The 20,000-nt window shown below is 44.1% G+C and overlaps 1 protein-coding gene across 1 annotated transcript in view; it reads right to left on the bottom strand.

Annotated features, from left to right (window-relative positions):
* LOC106596204 (glutamate receptor ionotropic, NMDA 2A-like) overlaps nucleotides 1-20,000 on the bottom strand; it is a 304,463-nt gene that overhangs the window by 276,391 nt on the left and 8,072 nt on the right. Inside the window, 1 exon segment of the mRNA XM_045719554.1 lies at nucleotides 1,990-2,421. Coding sequence (XP_045575510.1) covers nucleotides 1,990-2,418 — 429 coding nt within the window. The 5' untranslated portion in view covers nucleotides 2,419-2,421.

Genomic DNA, 20,000 nt, shown 5'->3' with positions numbered 1-20,000 from the left:
TACCTGGAGGTAGAACCAGTCAGTACTAGAGACTACCTGGAGGTAGAACCAGTCAGTACTAGAGACTACCTGGAGATAGAGATTCAGTTGAACAGAGACAGAGAGAGAGAGAGCGAAACAGAGAGAGAAACAGAGAGCGAAACAGAGAGCGGGGGTTCAGCTGAGAGAGAGAGATTAATTCACTTTTGTATATTATCTACCTCACTTGCATTGGCAATGTTAACATGTGTTTCCCATGCCAATAAAGCCCCTTGAATTGAATTGAATTGAATTGAACCAAGAGAGACAGAGAGAGAGAGAGAGAGACAGTGAGACAGAGAGACAGAGAGACAGAGAGACAGTGTGACCAGCCACAGGTAACTCTGAGTGTGTGTGGTGCTGACAGTTTTCTTCCTGTGTAAACAACAGATTCCTCTCCACCTCCACTCTGCTCAAGACCTCGGATTAGCACTTATCCTCTCTCTCTCTCTCCCTCTCTCTCCCTCTCTCTCTCCCTCTCCTCTCTCTCTCCCTCTCTCCTCTCTCTCCTCTCTCCCTCTCTCTCTCCCTCTCCTCTCTCTCTCCCTCTCCTCTCTCTCCCTCTCCTCTCTCTCCTCTCTCTCCTCTCTCCTCTCTCTCTCCTCTCTCCTCTCTCTCTCCCTCCCTCCCTCCCTCCCTCCCTCCCTCCCTCCCTCCCTCCCTCCCTCCCCACCCCTCTTCCCCTCTCCCCCTCTCCGTCCCTCCCTCCCTCCTCACCTCGGGTGCAGCAGGTAGACTCGAGGTTAGAGAGTTGGGTCGGTACCCGAAAAGTTGCTGGTTCAAATACCTTGAGCCGAGAGGTAATCTGTTAATGTGCTGCTGAGCAAGAAGGCAGCAAGGCACTCAACCACATTCGCTCCCAATGGAAACCCTGCAGGTGTCTCAGGGGGAGTTAGGATGTGTAAAAAAAGGACACAAATATCCCCCCCACAAATCATTATAATGATACATTTATCAGCCACGATCACAGAGGATCTCCCTCTTCACCTTTATCAGCCACGATCACAGAGGATCTCCCTCTTCACCTTTATCAGCCACGATCACAGAGGATCTCCCTCTTCACCTTTATCAGCCACGATCACAGAGGATCTCCCTCTTCACCTTTATCAGCCACGATCACAGAGGATCTCCCTCTTCACCTTTATCAGCCACGATCACAGAGGATCTCCCTCTTCACCTTTATCAGCCACGATCATAGAGGATCTCCCTCTTCACCTTTATCAGCCACGATCACAGAGGATCTCCCTCCTCACCCCATCAGCCATGATCATAGAGGATCTCCCTCCTCACCCCATCAGCCACGATCATAGAGGATCTCCCTCCTCACCCCATCAGCCATGATCACAGAGGATCTCCCTCTTCACCTTTATCAGCCACGATCACAGAGGATCTCCCTCCTCACCCCATCAGCCATGATCACAGAGGATCTCCCTCTTCACCTTTATCAGCCACGATCATAGAGGATCTCCCTCCTCACCCCATCAGCCATGATCACAGAGGATCTCCCTCTTCACCTTTATCAGCCACGATCACAGAGGATCTCCCTCCTCACCCCATCAGCCATGATCACAGAGGATCTCCCTCTTCACCTTTATCAGCCATGATCATAGAGGATCTCCCTCCTCACCCCATCAGCCACGATCACAGAGGATCTCCCTCCTCACCTCATCAGCCATGATCACAGAGGATCTCCCTCTTCACCTCATCAGCCATGATCATAGAGGATCTCCCTCCTCCCTCCCTCCTCACCTCATCAGCCATGACCATAGAGGATCTCCCTCTTCACCTCATCAGCCATGATCACAGAGGATCTCCCTCTTCACCTCATCAGCCATGATCATAGAGGATCTCCCTCCTCCCTCCCTCCTCACCTCATCAGCCATGATCATAGAGGATCTCCCTCCTCCCTCCCTCCTCACCTCATCAGCCATGATCATAGAGGATCTCCCTCCTCCCTCCCTCCCTCCTCACCTTATCAGCCATGATCATGGAGGATCCCCCGTGGATGCCCAGGATGGGGATCAGTGTCTGGGAGGAAATAAAATCCAATATCTGAGCGATGGCCTCCTGGTCCGTCCCGTCTCCGAACACGACCCCGTGGATCTTGGTCCCAGACATCAGGTCACACACGTGGGTGATGATACTCTTGGGGTCAGTCTCGTTGACCAGTACGGTAACCACGTTGACGTCCATGGGGTCGTCTTTGCTCCAGAGAGCCCGAATGTCCCGGTCGGAGATGTAGCGCGTCCGGCCCAGGATCACAGCGATGTTGAGGATGGGGACCTTCTGACCTTCGACCTCCCTGACCAGGGTCACCAGGGTCAAGCTGACCAGGGAACACAGGAGAGCTGGGAAGGCCAGGGTCAGCCCCCTACCAACTGACATATTGAGACACTTCATCTCCTGGTGGGGGGAGAGAGAGAGAGAGAGAGGTTAATATAACATGGAGATACTGAAGAAGGTTTTGAGTAAGGTAGGGACAGAAATATGTGTAACGAGAGATAGATTTTTTTTAAATGTAGAAACCATAGAACTGATTCTAATTCTAGAACAGATTCTAATTCTAGAACTGAGTCTAATTATAGAACTGATTCTAATTTTAGAACTGATTCTAATTCTAGAACTGATTCTTATTCTAGAACTGATTCTAATTATAGAATACATTCTCATTCTAAATCTGATTCTAATTCTAGAACTGATTCTAATTTTAGAACTGATTCTAATTTTAGAACTGATTCTAATTCTAGAACTGATTCTTATTCTAGAACTGATTCTAATTATAGAATACATTCTCATTCTAAATCTGATTCTAATTTTAGAACTGATTCTAATTTTAGAACTGATTCTAATTCTAGAATACATTCTCATTCTAAATCTGATTCTAATTCAAGAACTGATTCTAATTATAGAACTGATTCTAATTATAGAATACATTCTCATTCTAAATCTGATTGTAATTCTAGAACTGATTTTATTTCTAGAAATGATTCTAATTCTATACTAAACAGAAATATAAACGCAACATGCAACAATTTCAATGATTTTACTGAGTTACAGTTCATATGAGGAAATCAGTCAATTTAAATAAATTCATTAGGCCTTAATCTATGGATTTCACATGACTGGGAATACAGATATGCATCTGTTGGTAACAGATAGCTTAAAATAAAATGGGCCTTACAATGTGCCTCAGGATCTCATCACGGTATCTCTGAGCATTCAAATTGCCATCAATAAAAGGCATTTGTGTTTGTTGTCCGTAGCTTATGCCTGCTGTGGTGGTTAATTTCAGCATTACCAAATGAGGAGAGTTACGAACTTCACACACCATCAGAGATATACTTGAACTACATCTTTAATAATAAGAGCTTTGCAAAAAATCTTGACTTTCAATGATGCGCCATCTCTAATGAACCATTGAAAAGTGACAACATAAAAGTACAAAGATCTTTTATAGCCAAGATACACCCCTCTCAACGTACATGACGAACCACAGATCTTAGGAACAGTTCACAAAGGGACTTTATAATTGAGAAGGGAGTATCCCATAGCCAGATAACATTCGCTATAAATTATCGTTCAGTTTGGTCCCTAATGACGAGGTTCTAATCTCGTTCCTGGTACGGGTATAGAACAGAACCATTAGCTCATGTTCTCTGGAATGCTCTTTAGGTTTTATTACCCAAAGACATCCTAAATCTCCTCTGTCGGTGTTAAATCTCCCAGAGGCCCATCCTCAGTAAGACACACACACACAATCGTTAACAGAATACTCTATTCTGTCGAATAAAACAACCATTATAATGCAATACAAGCATTACAACATAATCTTGCAATTTTCCATGACACTGCCCATACCATAACCCCACCGCCACCATGGGACACTCTGTTCACAACGTTGACATCAGCAAACCGCTCGGACACACGACGCCATAAACGTGGTCTGCGGTTGTGAGGTCCGGTTGGACGTACTGCCAAATTCTCTAAAATGATGTTGGAAAAGCGACTTATGGTAGAGAAATGAACATTCAATTCTCTGGCAACAGCTTTGGTGGACATTCCTGCAGTCAACATGCCAATTAGCATGCTCCCTCAAAACTTGAGACATCTATGGCATTGTGTTGTGTGACAAAACTGCATATTTTAGAGTGGCCTTTTATAGTCCCCCAGCACAAGGTGCACCTGTGTAATGATCATGCTGTTTAATCCGCTTCTTGATATGGCACACCTGTCAGGTGGATGGATTATCTTGACAAAGGAGAAATGCTCACTAACAGAGATGTAAACACATTTGTGGAAAACAATTTGAGGGAAATAATATTTTTTGTGCGTATGAAACATGAGATTCTAATGGGATGTTTAATTTCAGCTCGTGAAACACGGGACCAACACTTTACATGTTCCCTTTATATATTTTGTGTTCAGTGTCGATTTAGGCGCACTAGATTGGTGTGAAACAAGTGTAAGAAACTCACTCTTCTCCCACAATTAAACCCAATCCAACGCTTTAAACTGTCCACGAAGGGGAATGAGGCAGAAGGCCAGAGGGATCGGACGGCAGACAACAGTCTAGAAGTTCTGTTAGGCGATCAGAACGGTCCACTACACGGTTCTGTAAGGTAACGCGGTGGGTTAGAGCTCACTACTTTAAACTACAGCCCTATTCCCTATATAGTACACTACTTTATACTACAGCCCTATTCCCTATATAGTACACTACTTTATACTACAGCCCTATTCCCAATATAGTACACTACTTTATACTACAGCCCTATTCCCTATATAGTACACTACTTTATACTACAGCCCTATTCCCTATATAGTACACTACTTTATACTACAGCCCTATTCCCTATATAGTACAATACTTTATACTACAGCCCTATTCCCTATATAGTACACTACTTTATACTACAGCCCTATTCCCTATATAGTACACTACTTTATACTACAGCCCTATTCCCTATATAGTACACTACTTTATACTACAGCCCTATTCCCTATATAGTGCACTACTTTATACTACAGCCCTATTCCCTATATAGTACACTACTTTATACTACAGCCCTATTCCCTATATAGTACACTACTTTATACTACAGCCCTATTCCCTATATAGTACAATACTTTATACTTGAGCCCTATTCCCTATATAGTACAATACTTTATACTACAGCCCTATTCCCTATATAGTACACTACTTTATACTACAGCCCTATTCCCTATATAGTACACTACTTTATACTACAGCCCTATTCCCTATATAGTACACTACTTTATACTACAGCCCTATTCCCTATATAGTACACTACTTTATACTACAGCCCTATTCCCTATATAGTACACTACTTTATACTACAGCCCTGTTCTCAGCTCCTTTCAGAATCTGTCACTCAAATAGAAGGAAATACAATTTCCATTCTAAAAATATACAAACGTGTGTGTGTGTGTGTGTGTGTGTGTGTGTGTGTGTGTGTGTGTGTGTGTGTGTGTGTGTGTGTGTGTGTGTGTGTGTGTGTGTGTGTGTGTGTGTGTGTGTGTGTGTGTGTGTGTGTGTGTGTTAGAGGCTTGCCAGTGAGAAGGGACGGCCAGCAGACTAGGACAGACAGGGACTTATAGAATAATGAATAGGAGACTGAACACACACACACACACACACATCCCCTGAACCAGGTGTTCTGAGCATTAGGGTGTGAATAACAGAGCAGAGGAAACATCTGGGTGATTACATGGTTCAGATACACTGTTCCACTGTTGAGGCTGAGAGAGAGAAAGGTTCTCCATTTCTTAGAGCAAATACAGGGCTTCATACGGCTCAGATCAACTCCTAGACTATCAATCAATCAATCAAATGTATTTATAAATCCCTTCTTACATCAGCTGATATCTCAAAGTGCTGTACAGAAACCCAGCCTAAAACCCCCCCAAACAGAAAGTAATGCAGGTGTGGAAGCACGGTGGCTAGGAAAAACTCCCTAGAAAGGCCAAAACCTAGGAAGAAACCTAGAGAGGAACCAGGCTATGAGGGGTGGCCAGTCCTCTTCTGGCTGTACTGGGTAGAGAGGAACCAGGCTATGAGGGGTGGCCAGTCCTCTTCTGGCTGTACTGGGTAGAGAGGAACCAGGTTATGAGGGGTGGCCAGTCCTCTTCTGGCTGTACTGGGTAGAGAGGAACCAGGCTATGAGGGGTGGCCAGTCCTCTTCTGGCTGTACTGGGTAGAGAGGAACCAGGCTATGAGGGGTGGCCAGTCCTCTTCTGGCTGTACTGGGTAGAGAGGAACCAGGCTATGAGGGGTGGCCAGTCCTCTTCTGGCTGTACTGGGTAGAGAGGAACCAGGCTATGAGTGGTGGCCAGTCCTCTTCTGGCTGTACTGGGTAGAGAGGAACCAGGCTATGAGGGGTGGCCAGTCCTCTTCTGGCTGTACTGGGTAGAGAGGAACCAGGCTATGAGGGGTGGCCAGTCCTCTTCTGGCTGTGCCGGGTGGAGAGAAACCAGGCTATGAGGGGTGGCCAGTCCTCTTCTGGCTGTGCCGGGTAGAGAGGAACCAGGCTATGAGGGGTGGCCAGTCCTCTTCTGGCTGTACTGGGTAGAGAGGAACCAGGCTATGAGGGGTGGCCAGTCCTCTTCTGGCTGTACTGGGTAGAGAGGAACCAGGCTATGAGGGGTGGCCAGTCCTCTTCTGGCTGTGCCGGGTAGAGAGGAACCAGGCTATGAGGGGTGGCCAGTCCTCTTCTGGCTATACTGGGTAGAGAGGAACCAGGCTATGAGGGGTGGCCAGTCCTCTTCTGGCTATACTGGGTGGAGAGGAACCAGGCTATGAGGGGTGGCCAGTCCTCTTCTGGCTGTGCCGGGTAGAGAGGAACCAGGCTCTATACCACTATAATATATATACACTATCACCTCTACTGTTATGGTCACGGATCCCCCCCACCAGTTCCCGAAGGTCGACGTTCCCGGATTTTCTAGGCTTCACTGAACTGGATTCATAACCACCAACCCCCCGGGACTGTCTGATTCCACCTGGTTCCCATTTCCCCTGATCAGTATGTTATATACCTGCACTCTGTTTCCTCTGTAACTGGATTCATAACCACCAACCCCCGGGACTGTCTGATTCCACCTGGTTCCCATTTCCCCTGATCAGTATGTTATATACCTGCACTCTGTTTCCTCTGTAACTGGATTCATAACCACCAACCCCCGGGACTGTCTGATTCCACCTGGTTCCCATTTCCCCTGATCAGTATGTTATATACCTGCACTCTGTTTCCTCTGTAACTGGATTCATAACCACCAACCCCCGGGACTGTCTGATTCCACCTGGTTCCCATTTCCCCTGATCAGTATGTTATATACCTGCACTCTGTTTCCTCTGTAACTGGATTCATAACCACCAACCCCCGGGACTGTCTGATTCCACCTGGTTCCCATTTCCCCTGATCAGTATGTTATATACCTGCACTCTGTTTCCTCTGTAACTGGATTCATAACCACCAACCCCCGGGACTGTCTGATTCCACCTGGTTCCCATTTCCCCTGATCAGTATGTTATATACCTGCACTCTGTTTCCTCTGTAACTGGATTCATAACCACCAACCCCCGGGACTGTCTGATTCCACCTGGTTCCCATTTCCCCTGATCAGTATGTTATATACCTGCACTCTGTTTCCTCTGTAACTGGATTCATAACCACCAACCCCCGGGACTGTCTGATTCCACCTGGTTCCCATTTCCCCTGATCAGTATGTTATATACCTGCACTCTGTTTCCTCTGTAACTGGATTCATAACCACCAACCCCCGGGACTGTCTGATTCCACCTGGTTCCCATTTCCCCTGATCAGTATGTTATATACCTGCACTCTGTTTCCTCTGTAACTGGATTCATAACCACCAACCCCCGGGACTGTCTGATTCCACCTGGTTCCCATTTCCCCTGATCAGTATGTTATATACCTGCACTCTGTTTCCTCTGTAACTGTTGGATATTGTTCTCATGTCCGTTGGACGTGTGAGTACCTATGTGTTTTGTGTAGCTGTTAAGCTGGGTGCTATATATATATATATATATACAGTGGGGAGAACAAGTATTTGATACACTGCCGATTTTACAGGTGTCTTTTATACAGGTAAGGAGTTCAAACAGGTGCAGGTAATACAGGTAATGAGTGGAGAACAGGAGGGCTTCTTAAAAGAAAAACTAACAGGTCTGTGAGAGCCCGAATTCTTACTGGTTGGTAGCTAATCAAATACTTATGTCATGCAATAAAATGCTAATTAATTACTTAAAAATCATACAATGTGATTTTCTGGATTTTTTTGTTTTAGATTCCGTCTCTCACAGTTGAAGTGTACCTATGATAAAAATTACAGACCTCTACATGCCTTGAAAGTAGGAAAACCTGCAAAACCGGCAGTGTATCGAATACTTGTTCTCCCCACTGATTATATATATATATTATATATACTGTGTATTACGGGTCTCGTCCCGTGTCGTTCAACGAGGTTTACCTTCGCTCGTTTGTTTGGGTACAGCCCAGTGTTCTTGTATGCGTGTTTGTTTTGGGTGTATTAAAAAAAAACTCTTGTGTATTCCTGCACCTGTCTCCAAAATCATTTATACCAGTGTAACAGTACAAGGGGGGTCCTGTAGTAACAGTTATGGTACAAGGGGGTCCTGTAGTAACAGTTATGGTACAAGGGGGTCTTCTAGTAACAGTTATGGTACAAGGGGGGTCCTGTAGTTACAGTTATGGTACAAGGGGGTCCTGTAATAACAGTTATGGTACAAGCGGGGTCCTGTAATAACAGTTATGGTACAAGGGGGGTCCTGTAGTAACAGTTATGGTACAAGGGGGGTCCTGTAATAACAGTTATGGTACAAGGGGGGTCCTGTAGTAACAGTTATGGTACAAGGGGGGTCCTGTAGTAACAGTTATGGTACAAGGGGGGTCCTGTAGTAACAGTTATGGTACAAGGGGGTCCTGTAATAACAGTTATGGTACAAGGGGGGTCCTGTAGTAACAGTTCTGGTACAAGGGGGGTCCTGTAGTAACAGTTATGGTACAAGGGGGGTCCTGTAGTAACAGTTATGGTACAAGGGGGGTCCTGTAATAACAGTTTTGGTACAAGGGGGGTCCTGTAGTAACAGTTATGGTACAAGGGGGTCCTGTAGTAACAGTTATGGTACAAGGGGGGTCCTGTAATAACAGTTATGGTACAAGGGGGGTCCTGTAGTAACAGTTATGGTACAAGGGGGTCCTGTAATAACAGTTATGGTACAAGGGGGGTCCTGTAGTAACAGTTATGGTACAAGGGGGGGTCCTGTAGTTACAGTTATGGTACAAGGGGGGTCCTGTAATAACAGTTCTGGTACAAGGCGGGTCCTGTAATAACAGTTATGGTACAAGGGGGGTCCTGTAGTAACAGTTATGGTACAAGGGGGTCCTGTAATAACAGTTATGGTACAAGGGGGGTCCTGTAGTAACAGTTATGGTACAAGGGGGTCCTGTAGTAACAGTTATGGTACAAGGGGGTCCTGTAGTAACAGTTATGGTACAAGGGGGGTCCTGTAATAACAGTTATGGTACAAGGGGGGTCCTGTAATAACAGTTATGGTACAAGGGGGGTCCTGTAATAACAGTTCTGGTACAAGGGGGGTCCTGTAATAACAGTTATGGTACAAGGGGGGGTCCTGTAGTAACAGTTATGGTACAAGGGGGGTCCTGTAATAACAGGTATGGTACAAGGGGGGGCCTGTAGTAACAGTTATGGTACAAGGGGGGTCCTGTAGTAACAGTTATGGTACAAGGGGGGTCCTGTAATAACAGTTATGGTACAAGGGGGGTCCTGTAATAACAGTTATGGTACAAGGGGGGTCCTGTAGTAACAGTTATGGTACAAGGGGGGTCCTGTAGTAACAGTTATGGTACAAGGGGGGTCCTGTAGTAACAGTTATGGTACAAGGGGGGTCCTGTAATAACAGTTATGGTACAAGGGGGGTCCTGTAGTAACAGTTATGGTACAAGGGGGGTCCTGTAGTAACAGTTATGGTACAAGGGGGGTCCTGTAGTAACAGTTATGGTACAAGGGGGGTCCTGTAATAACAAGCGTTTGCTACATGGAATGTCAGCGCTTTACTGCAAATTAAGAAATCATGTGACTAAACTAAAGAAAAAGTTTCAAGAAACTATACTACAAAACAAAAGTGCAGTGATATAAAGACTGATAGTAAAAAATTGCTTTGGAGCTCCTTAAATTACATTTTTTGGGGGGTAAAAAAAGCCAACTTGGCTCCTTCATTCATTGAATCAGATGGCTCATTCATCACAAAACCCCACTGATATTACCAACTACTTTAATGATTTTTTCTCCCCATTGGCAAGAAAAGCAAACTTAGGGATGACATGCCAGCTACAAACGCTGACACTACACCTCCAAGTATATCTGACCAAATTATGACAGACAAGAAGTGTACTTTTGAATTCCGTAAAAAGTCAGTGTGGAAGAGGTGAAAAAAAAAAAGTATTATTGTCTATCAACAATGACAAGCCACCGTGGTTTGACAATCTGGATGGAAAATTACTGAGGATAAAAGCGGACGATATTGCCACTCCTATTTGCCACATCTTCAATTTAAGCCTGTTAGAGAGCATGTGCCCTCAGGCCTGGAGGGAAGCTAAAGTCATTCCACTACCTAAGAAGAGTAAAGCCCCCCTTTACTGGCTCAAACAGTCGACCAATCACACCCTTAATAAACTTCTGGGTAAAAAATGGAGTATTTGACCAGAGACGATGCTATTATAACAGTCAACAAACTGACAACAGACTTTCAGCTTCCTGGGAAGGACATTCAACAAGCACAGCACTCAACACAAATTACTGATGATTGGCTGAGAGACATTGATGATAAAAAAAGATTGTGTGGTGGGGCGGGGCGGGGGGGACTGTCTTGTTAGACTTCAGTGCAGCTTTTGACATTATCGATCATAGTCTGCTACTGTAGGAAAACATACGTGTTATGGATGTACACCCCACTGCTATAATGTGGATAAAGAGTTACCTGTCTAACAGAACAGAGAGGATGTTCTTTAAATGGAAGACTCTCCAACATATTGATACAACAGTAGCTAAGATGGAGGGGAGAGAAGTCTGTCCGTGAAAAAGTGCTGCTCTGACAACTTAACAGCATGTTACAGGTAGGGTCGAGTTCTACTGTATAGATACTGTAGTGAATGTTACAGGTAGGGTCGAGTTCTACCGTATAGATACTGTAGTGAATGTTACAGGTAGGGTCGAGTTCTAACATATAGACAATATAGTGAATGTTACAGGTAGGGTCGAGTTCTACCGTATAGATACTGTAGTGAATGTTACAGGTAGGGTCGAGTTCTACCGTATAGATACTGTAGTGAATGTTACAGGTAGGGTCTAGTTCTACCATATAGATACTGTAGTGAATGTTACAGGATGTTACAGCTTTAACATATAGATACTGTAGTGAATGTTACAGGTAGGGTCGAGTTCTAACATATAGATACTGTAGTGAATGTTACAGGTAGGGTCGAGTTCTAACATATAGATACTGTAGTGAATGTTACAGGTAGGGTCTAGCTCTAACATATAGATACTGTAGTGAATGTTACAGGTAGGGTCTAGCTCTAACATATAGATACTGTAGTGAATGTTACAGGATGTTACAGCTCTAACATATAGATACTGTAGTGAATGTTACAGGTAGGGTCCAGCTCTAACATATAGATATAGTTGAGTGATGGTGGTTCATTTCAAATGTGAAACCAGATGAGTCAGATTTAAGGAATGAATTGTATACCTCATTATCTTGGATCAGAGTTGCGAATAAAAAGCCATTTCTCAGATTGGCCAATAAAAATAAAAGGATTAAGATGGGCCAAAGAACACAGACACTGGACAGAGGAACTCTGTCTAGAAGGCCAGCATCCAGGAGTCGCCTCTTCCCTGTTGACGTTGAGAGTGGTGTTTTGCGGGAACTATTTAATGAAGCTGCCAGTTGAGGACTTATGAGGCGTCTGATTCTCAAACTAGACACTCTAATGTACTTGTCCTCCTGCTCAGTTGTGCACCGGGGCCTCTCACTCCTCTTTCTATTCTGGTTAGAGCCAGTTTGTGCTGTTCTGTGATGGGAGTAGTACACAGCGTTATACGAGATCTTCAGTTTCTTGGCAATTTCTCACATGGAATAGCCTTCATTTCTCAGAACAAGAATAGACTGACGAGTTTCAGAAGAAAGTTCTTTGTTTCTGGCCATTTTGAGCCTGTAATGGAACCCACAAACGCTGATGCTCCAGATACTCAACTAGTCTAAAGAAGGCCAGTTTTATTGCTTCTTTAATCAGAACCAGAGTTTTCAGCTGTGCTAACATAATTGCAAAAGGGTTTTCTAATGATCAATTCGCCTTTTAAAATGATAAACATGGATTAGCTAACACAACGTGCCATTGGAACACAGGAGTGAGGGTTGCTGATAATGGGCCTCTGTACGCCTATGTAGATATTCCATAAAAAATAAATCAGCCGTTTCCAGCTACAATAGTCATTTACAACATTAACAAATATCTACACTGTATTTCTGATCAAGTGGATGTCGTTTTTAAAATGGACCAAAAAAAACCCCAAAAAATCTGCTTTTCTATCAAAAAACAAGGACATTTCTTTACAAAGTAAAACATGAGAGACAAGCTTTTTGACACGAGCGCATTCGGGGCGGTGAGTGAGCTGCGTGTCGTCGTTGGGTGAGTCAGTGAAAGCTATTTTCCGGACTATATAATTTCCTCCTCGTAGTTGTACAATACATTTCTCTCCTACACACCTAGGCTTCGACTATTGACGGATTCAAGACAAGGTCTTTTTATTTTTTTATTATGGATCTCAGATTCTCTCAGTTTTGTCGGTGTCAAAAGTACGCTGTCATTTTCAATCATTTTGTGACGTTTTAGAAGAGATTCTGCTTACAGTTTCCAATCATAAATTGGATGAAATGTGTTAATAAAAAGGACACATTTTCCCAGACCCTAGGCTACAAAAAAATATATATTTATATTATAAAACCCCTCTCTCTCTACTCTACTGCTCTATACCAGTATGCAAAACCCCTCTCTCTCTACTCTACTGCTCTATGCCAGTATGTAAAACCCCTCTCTCTCTCTCTACTGCTCTATGCCAGTATGCAAAACCCCTCTCTCTACTGCTCTATGCCAGTATGCAAAACCCCTCTCTCTACTGCTCTATGCCAGTATGTAAAACCCCTCTCTCTACTCTACTGCTCTACGCCAGTATGTAAAACCCCCTCTCTCTCTACTGCTCTATGCCAGTATGCAAAACCCCTCTCTCTACTGCTCTATGCCAGTATGCAAAACCCGTCTCTCTACTGCTCTATGCCAGTATGTAAAACCCCTCTCTCTACTGCTCTATGCCAGTATGTAAAACCCCTCTCTCTCTCTACTGCTCTATGCCAGTATGTAAAACCCCTCTCTCTCTACTCTACTGCTCTATGCCAGTATGCAAAACCCCTCTCTCTACTCTACTGCTCTATGCCAGTATGCAAAACCCCTCTCTACTCTACTGCTCTATGCCAGTATGCAAAACCCCTCTCTCTACTGCTCTATGCCAGTATGTAAAACCCCTCTCTACTCTACTGCTCTATGCCAGTATGCAAAACCCCTCTCTCTACTGCTCTATGCCAGTATGCAAAACCCCTCTCTCTCTACTGCTCTATGCCAGTATGCAAAACCCCTCTCTCTCTCTCTACTGCTCTATGCCAGTATGCAAAACCCCTCTCTCTCTCTACTGCTCTATGCCAGTATGTAAAACCCCTCTCTCTCTACCCTACTGCTCTATGCCAGTATGCAAAACCCCTCTCTCTCTACCCTACTGCTCTATGCCAGTATGCAAAACCCCTCTCTCTCTCTACTGCTCTATGCCATTATGCAAAACCCCTCCCTACTCTACTGCTCTATGCCAGTATGTAAAACCCCTCTCTCTACTGCTCTATGCCAGTATGCAAAACCCCTCTCTCTCTCTACTGCTCTATGCCAGTATGTAAAACCCCTCTCTCTACTGCTCTATGCCAGTATGCAAAACCCCTCTCTCTCTCTACTCTACTGCTCTATGCCAGTATGCAAAACCCCTCTCTACTCTACTGCTCTATGCCAGTATGCAAAACCCCTCTCTCTACTGCTCTATGCCAGTATGTAAAACCCCTCTCTCTACTGCTCTATGCCAGTATGCAAAACCCTCTCTCTCTCTACTCTACTGCTCTATGCCAGTATTCAAAACCCCTCTCTACTCTACTGCTCTATGCCAGTATGTAAAACCCCTCTCTCTCTACTCTACTGCTCTATGCCAGTATGTAAAACCCCTCTCTCTACTGCTCTATGCCAGTATGTAAAACCCCTCTCTCTACTGCTCTACTGCTCTATGCCAGTATGCAAAACCCCTCTCTCTCTCTACTGCTCTATGCCAGTATGCAAAACCCCTCTCTACTCTACTGCTCTATGCCAGTATGTAAAACCCCTCTCTCTACTGCTCTATGCCAGTATGCAAAACCCCTCTCTCTCTACTCTACTGCTCTATGCCAGTATGCAAAACCCCTCTCTACTCTACTGCTCTATGCCAGTATGCAAAACCCCTCTCTCTACTGCTCTATGCCAGTATGTAAAACCCCTCTCTCTACTGCTCTATGCCAGTATGTAAAACCCCTCTCTCTCTACTCTACTGCTCTATGCCAGTATGCAAAACCCCTCTCTCTCTCTCTCTACTCTACTGCTCTATGCCAGTATGTAAAACCCCTCTCTCTCTCTACTGCTCTATGCCAGTATGCAAAACCCCTCTCTCTCTCTACTGCTCTATGCCAGTATGCAAAACCCCTCTCTCTCTACTCTACTGCTCTATGCCAGTATGCAAAACCCCTCTCTCTCTACTCTACTGCTCTATGCCAGTATTCAAAACCCCTCTCTCTCTACTGCTCTATGCCAGTATTCAAAACCTCTCTCTACTCTACTGCTCTATGCCAGTATGTAAAACCCCTCTCTCTCTACTCTACTGCTCTATGCCAGTATGTAAAAGCCATGATAATGCACACAAGTGATTGTTTTTCTTCTACGTTCCAGCACCTCAGGACCCCCCAGGTCACTTTTGGTTCCAGTACCTCAGAACCCCCCCCTCCCCCCATCCCTTCCTCAGCTCACGTTTTCTTCCAGTACCTCAGAGCCCTCCAGGTCACCCCCCTCCTCTCGGCTCACGTTTTGTTCCAGCACCTCACAATTTATAAATGAAGCACAGCACATTTCAAAATTAGCCTTTCCATTGTTCCAGTTAGCAGTTAGCTGCGCTAAACGGTCATAGCTTTTCCATCGTTCCAGTTAGCAGTTAGCAGCGCTAAACGGTCATTAGCCTTTCCATTGTTCCAGTTAGCAGTTAGCCGCGCTAAACGGTCATTAGCTTTTCCATTGTTCCAGTTAGCAGTTAGCCGCGCTAAACGGTCATTAGCCTTTCCATTGTTCCAGTTAGCAGTAGCAGCGCTAAACGGTCATTAGCCTTTCCATTGTTCCAGTTAGCAGTTAGCGCGCTAAACGGTCATTAGCCTTTCCATTGTTCCAGTTAGCAGTTAGCGCGCTAAACGATCATTAGCCTTTCCATTGTTCCAGTTAGCCGCGCTAAACAGTCATTAGCCTTTCCATTGTTCCAGTTAGCAGTTAGCCGCGCTAAACGGTCATTAGCCTTTCCATTGTTCCAGTTAGCAGTTAGCCGCGCTAAACGATCATTAGCCTTTCCATTGTTCCAGTTAGCCGCGCTAAACAGTCATTAGCCTTTCCATTGTTCCAGTTAGCAGTAGCAGCGCTAAACGGTCATTAGCCTTTCCATTGTTCCAGTTAGCAGTTAGCCGCGCTAAACGGTCATTAGCCTTTCCATTGTTCCAGTTAGCAGTTAGCCGCGCTAAACGGTCATTAGCTTTTCCATTGTTCCAGTTAGCAGTTAGCCGCGCTAAACGGTCATTAGCCTTTCCATTGTTCCAGTTAGCAGTAGCAGCGCTAAACGGTCATTAGCCTTTCCATTGTTCCAGTTAGCAGTTAGCCGCGCTAAACGGTCATTAGCCTTTCCATTGTTCCAGTTAGCAGTTAGCCGCGCTAAACGATCATTAGCCTTTCCATTGTTCCAGTTAGCCGCGCTAAACAGTCATTAGCCTTTCCATTGTTCCAGTTAGCAGTAGCAGCGCTAAACGGTCATTAGCCTTTCCATTGTTCCAGTTAGCAGTTAGCCGCGCTAAACGGTCATTAGCCTTTCCATTGTTCCAGTTAGCAGTTAGCAGCGCTAAACGGTCATTAGCCTTTCCATTGTTCCAGTTAGCAGTTAGCCGCGCTAAACGGTCATTAGCCTTTCCATTGTTCCAGTTAGCAGTTAGCCGTGCTAAACGGTCATTAGCTGTTCCATTGTTCCAGTTAGCAGTTAGCCGCGCTAAACGGTCATTAGCTTTTCCATTGTTCCAGTTAGCAGTTAGCCGCGCTAAACGGTCATTAGCCTTTCCATTGTTCCAGTTAGCAGTAGCAGCGCTAAACGGTCATTAGCCTTTCCATTGTTCCAGTTAGCAGTTAGCCGCGCTAAACGGTCATTAGCCTTTCCATTGTTCCAGTTAGCAGTTAGCCGCTAAACGATCATTAGCCTTTCCATTGTTCCAGTTAGCCGCGCTAAACAGTCATTAGCCTTTCCATTGTTCCAGTTAGCAGTAGCAGCGCTAAACGGTCATTAGCCTTTCCATTGTTCCAGTTAGCAGTTAGCCGCGCTAAACGGTCATTAGCCTTTCCATTGTTCCAGTTAGCAGTTAGCCGCGCTAAACGATCATTAGCCTTTCCATTGTTCCAGTTAGCCGCTAAACGGTCATTAGCTTTTCCATTGTTCCAGTTAGCAGTTAGCCGCGCTAAACGGTCATTAGCTTTTCCATTGTTCCAGTTAGCAGTTTGTTAAAACATTACCATTAATTTGCATCTTGTCTCTGTTTGTTAGTGTCTCTCCTGGACAGAGTGGCACAAGGTGGATAACAGAAGGCCTGATTTGGCACCTTTTTTCACAGCACAGGGCGCTGCTCTGCCCTTAGAGAGGCACGGTATCATTTTAGGATTTACAAATCATTTTGCCAGTGATAAAACTATTATGCTTAGCATTTTCTATATGGAATAAATCATTTAAAAAACGGATATCTAAAAACGTAAATATAATTTTTTTTAAACGCATTAAAGCCATATGCTGTGTAAATGTTAATGTTTATAAAAAAAATAAAAAATGTAATCGTGTGATTTACAATCAATTATAAACTGGGTGGTTCGAGCCCTGAATGCTGATTGGCTGACAGCCGTGGTATATCAGACCGTATACCACGGGTATGACGAAATATTTATTTTTACTGCTCTGATTATGTTGGTAACCTGTTTATAACAGCAATAAGGCACCTCGGGGGTATGTGATATATGGACCAATATACCACGGCTAAGGGCTGTATCCTATATACCCTTAGCCGTGGTATATTGGCCATATACCACACCTCTTTGGGCCTTATAGCTTAATAATTACATCACAGGGATATATCCCATAGAGATCCTATTAAATGACTAGAAGGGGCGCTATGTCATAAACCCTCAAGATTCCAGAATGGTGTGAAAATGGCAGCCATCTTGGTCAGGGAGAAATCAAAAAACCAGTCTAATTGGAATGAATGACAGTAGAGGCATCGTCCTGATTTTACCATGCAGGAAAATGTCATGTGATATCAGACATTTTGTAATAGAATTATAGTCAACCTAAAATAATATAATATAATTATAAATACAGTTTATATGAGGTTTATACACATTTTCTGTATAAATAACCTCTAAAATATATCTAAACTGACCATAAAAATGTCAACATTTTAGTTTTCCTGTTAAAGCTGCGAGTGCTATTATATGATACAACGTCAGTAATTGTTGCCTTCACAACTTGTCTAAGTCCCATCATCAACTGATAACAGACAGGATGTGGTTGAGGAATGACTGCCTTGTTGACATATTGGCAAATAATTTGACTAATTCATGGAATCATTCCTCTAAAACTGTCTGGCTAGCTAGCTAACACACATACAGCGCAGATAAATTCTTCACATTCGTTATTCTTCACCATGTCTCATCACAGCACTGGCAACACCATGGTTGATCAACATGGCTGACCGTTAGCCCGTCACAAGAAGGTTCATGTCCCTTCTAGTATTCTGATTACTGATTCTATGCTGTAACCTTCCTAACACTGGAGCAGTCTGTCTGTCTGTCTGTCTGTCTGTCTGTCTGTCTGTCTGTCTGTCTGTCTGTCTGTCTGTCTGTCTGTCTGTCTGTCTGTCTGTCTGTCTGTCTGTCTGTCTGTCTGTCTGTCTGTCTGTCTGTAAACATATTGTAGATAATTAATGGGATTGGTTCAGTTGTTGCCGTCATACAAAGACTATCTATCGCTTCTTGGTACGACAGCAGTAGCTTAAGTGATGTTTGGCAGACAGGGAGCGTCCCCACACTACCACTGAACACACACATCTCTCTCTCTCTCCCTCTCTCTCGCTCTCTCTCTCTCTCTCTCTCTCTCTCTCCCTCTCTCTCTCTCTCTCTCTCTCTCTCTCTCTCTCCTCTCTCTGTCTCCCACTCTCTCTCTGTCTCCCTCTCTCTCTCTATTTCCTCTCAATTCAATTCAATTCAATTCAATTCGCTTTATTGGCATGACGTAACAATATACATATTGCCAAAGCTTATTTTGGATATTTACAATATAAAAATAAATAAAAATGAGAATCAAATATTGTCAACGGGACAACAGTAACAACAATAACCAAGGGTCAAAATAACCAACACATTGAACAATAACAATAATCATACAGTAGAGGACATGTGCAGGTTTATTGGTCTGTCAGACACTGTCCCTCATCTTATGGCAGGCAGCAATGTAGTATTTCCTCTCTCTCTCTGTCTCCCTCTCTCTCTCTGTCTCCCTCTCTCTCTCTGTCTCTATTTCCTCTCTCTCTCTCTCCATTTCCTCTCTCCTTTCTCGCTCTCTCCATTTCCTCTCTCCTTTCTCTGTCTCTCCATGTCTGTCTGTCTGTCTGTCCGTCCTATGGTGCTATAGACCCAGGAGAGATCTCTCCATGGTTCTGAAGTTGAACACTCTCCGTCGCGCATCACTGCCTCGGCACGCTATTGGCCCAAAGCCAGAACAGAACTAGGTTTCAGTACCATTAATAATGTATGATAATAATGTATGATAATGATGTATGATGATAATGTATGATAATAATGTATGATAATAATGTATGATAATAATGTATGATAATTATGTATGATAATGATGTATGATGATAATGTATGATAATAATGTATGATAATGATGTATGATAATAATGTATGATAATAATGTATGATAATAATGTATGATAATAATGTATGATAATGTCCACTATCCTAAAATGATGATTAATATCTTTGTATTTGAGAGGAACCACATTCTATTGATGAGCCTAACCCCTAACTACATTAACATGTCTTCATGGGTTATTAACACACACACACACACACACACACACACACACACACACACACACACACACACACACACACACACACACACACACACACACACACACACACACACTCCACAAACACACACACACAAACATACACACACACACACACACACACACACACACACACACACACACACACCACCACCACCACCACACACACACACACACACACCACCACACACACACACACTCCATAAACACACACACACACACTCCACACACACACACACCCCACCACAAACACACACACACAAACATACACACACACACACACACACACACACCACCACCACCACCACCACACACACACACACGCACACACCACAACACACACACACACACACACACACACACA

The sequence above is a fragment of the Salmo salar genome, chromosome ssa06, assembly GCF_905237065.1.
Source record: "Salmo salar chromosome ssa06, Ssal_v3.1, whole genome shotgun sequence".
NCBI lineage: Eukaryota > Metazoa > Chordata > Actinopteri > Salmoniformes > Salmonidae > Salmo > Salmo salar.
The sequence above is the reverse complement of the archived record's forward strand: the minus strand, read 5'-3'. Positions and strand labels throughout refer to the sequence as shown.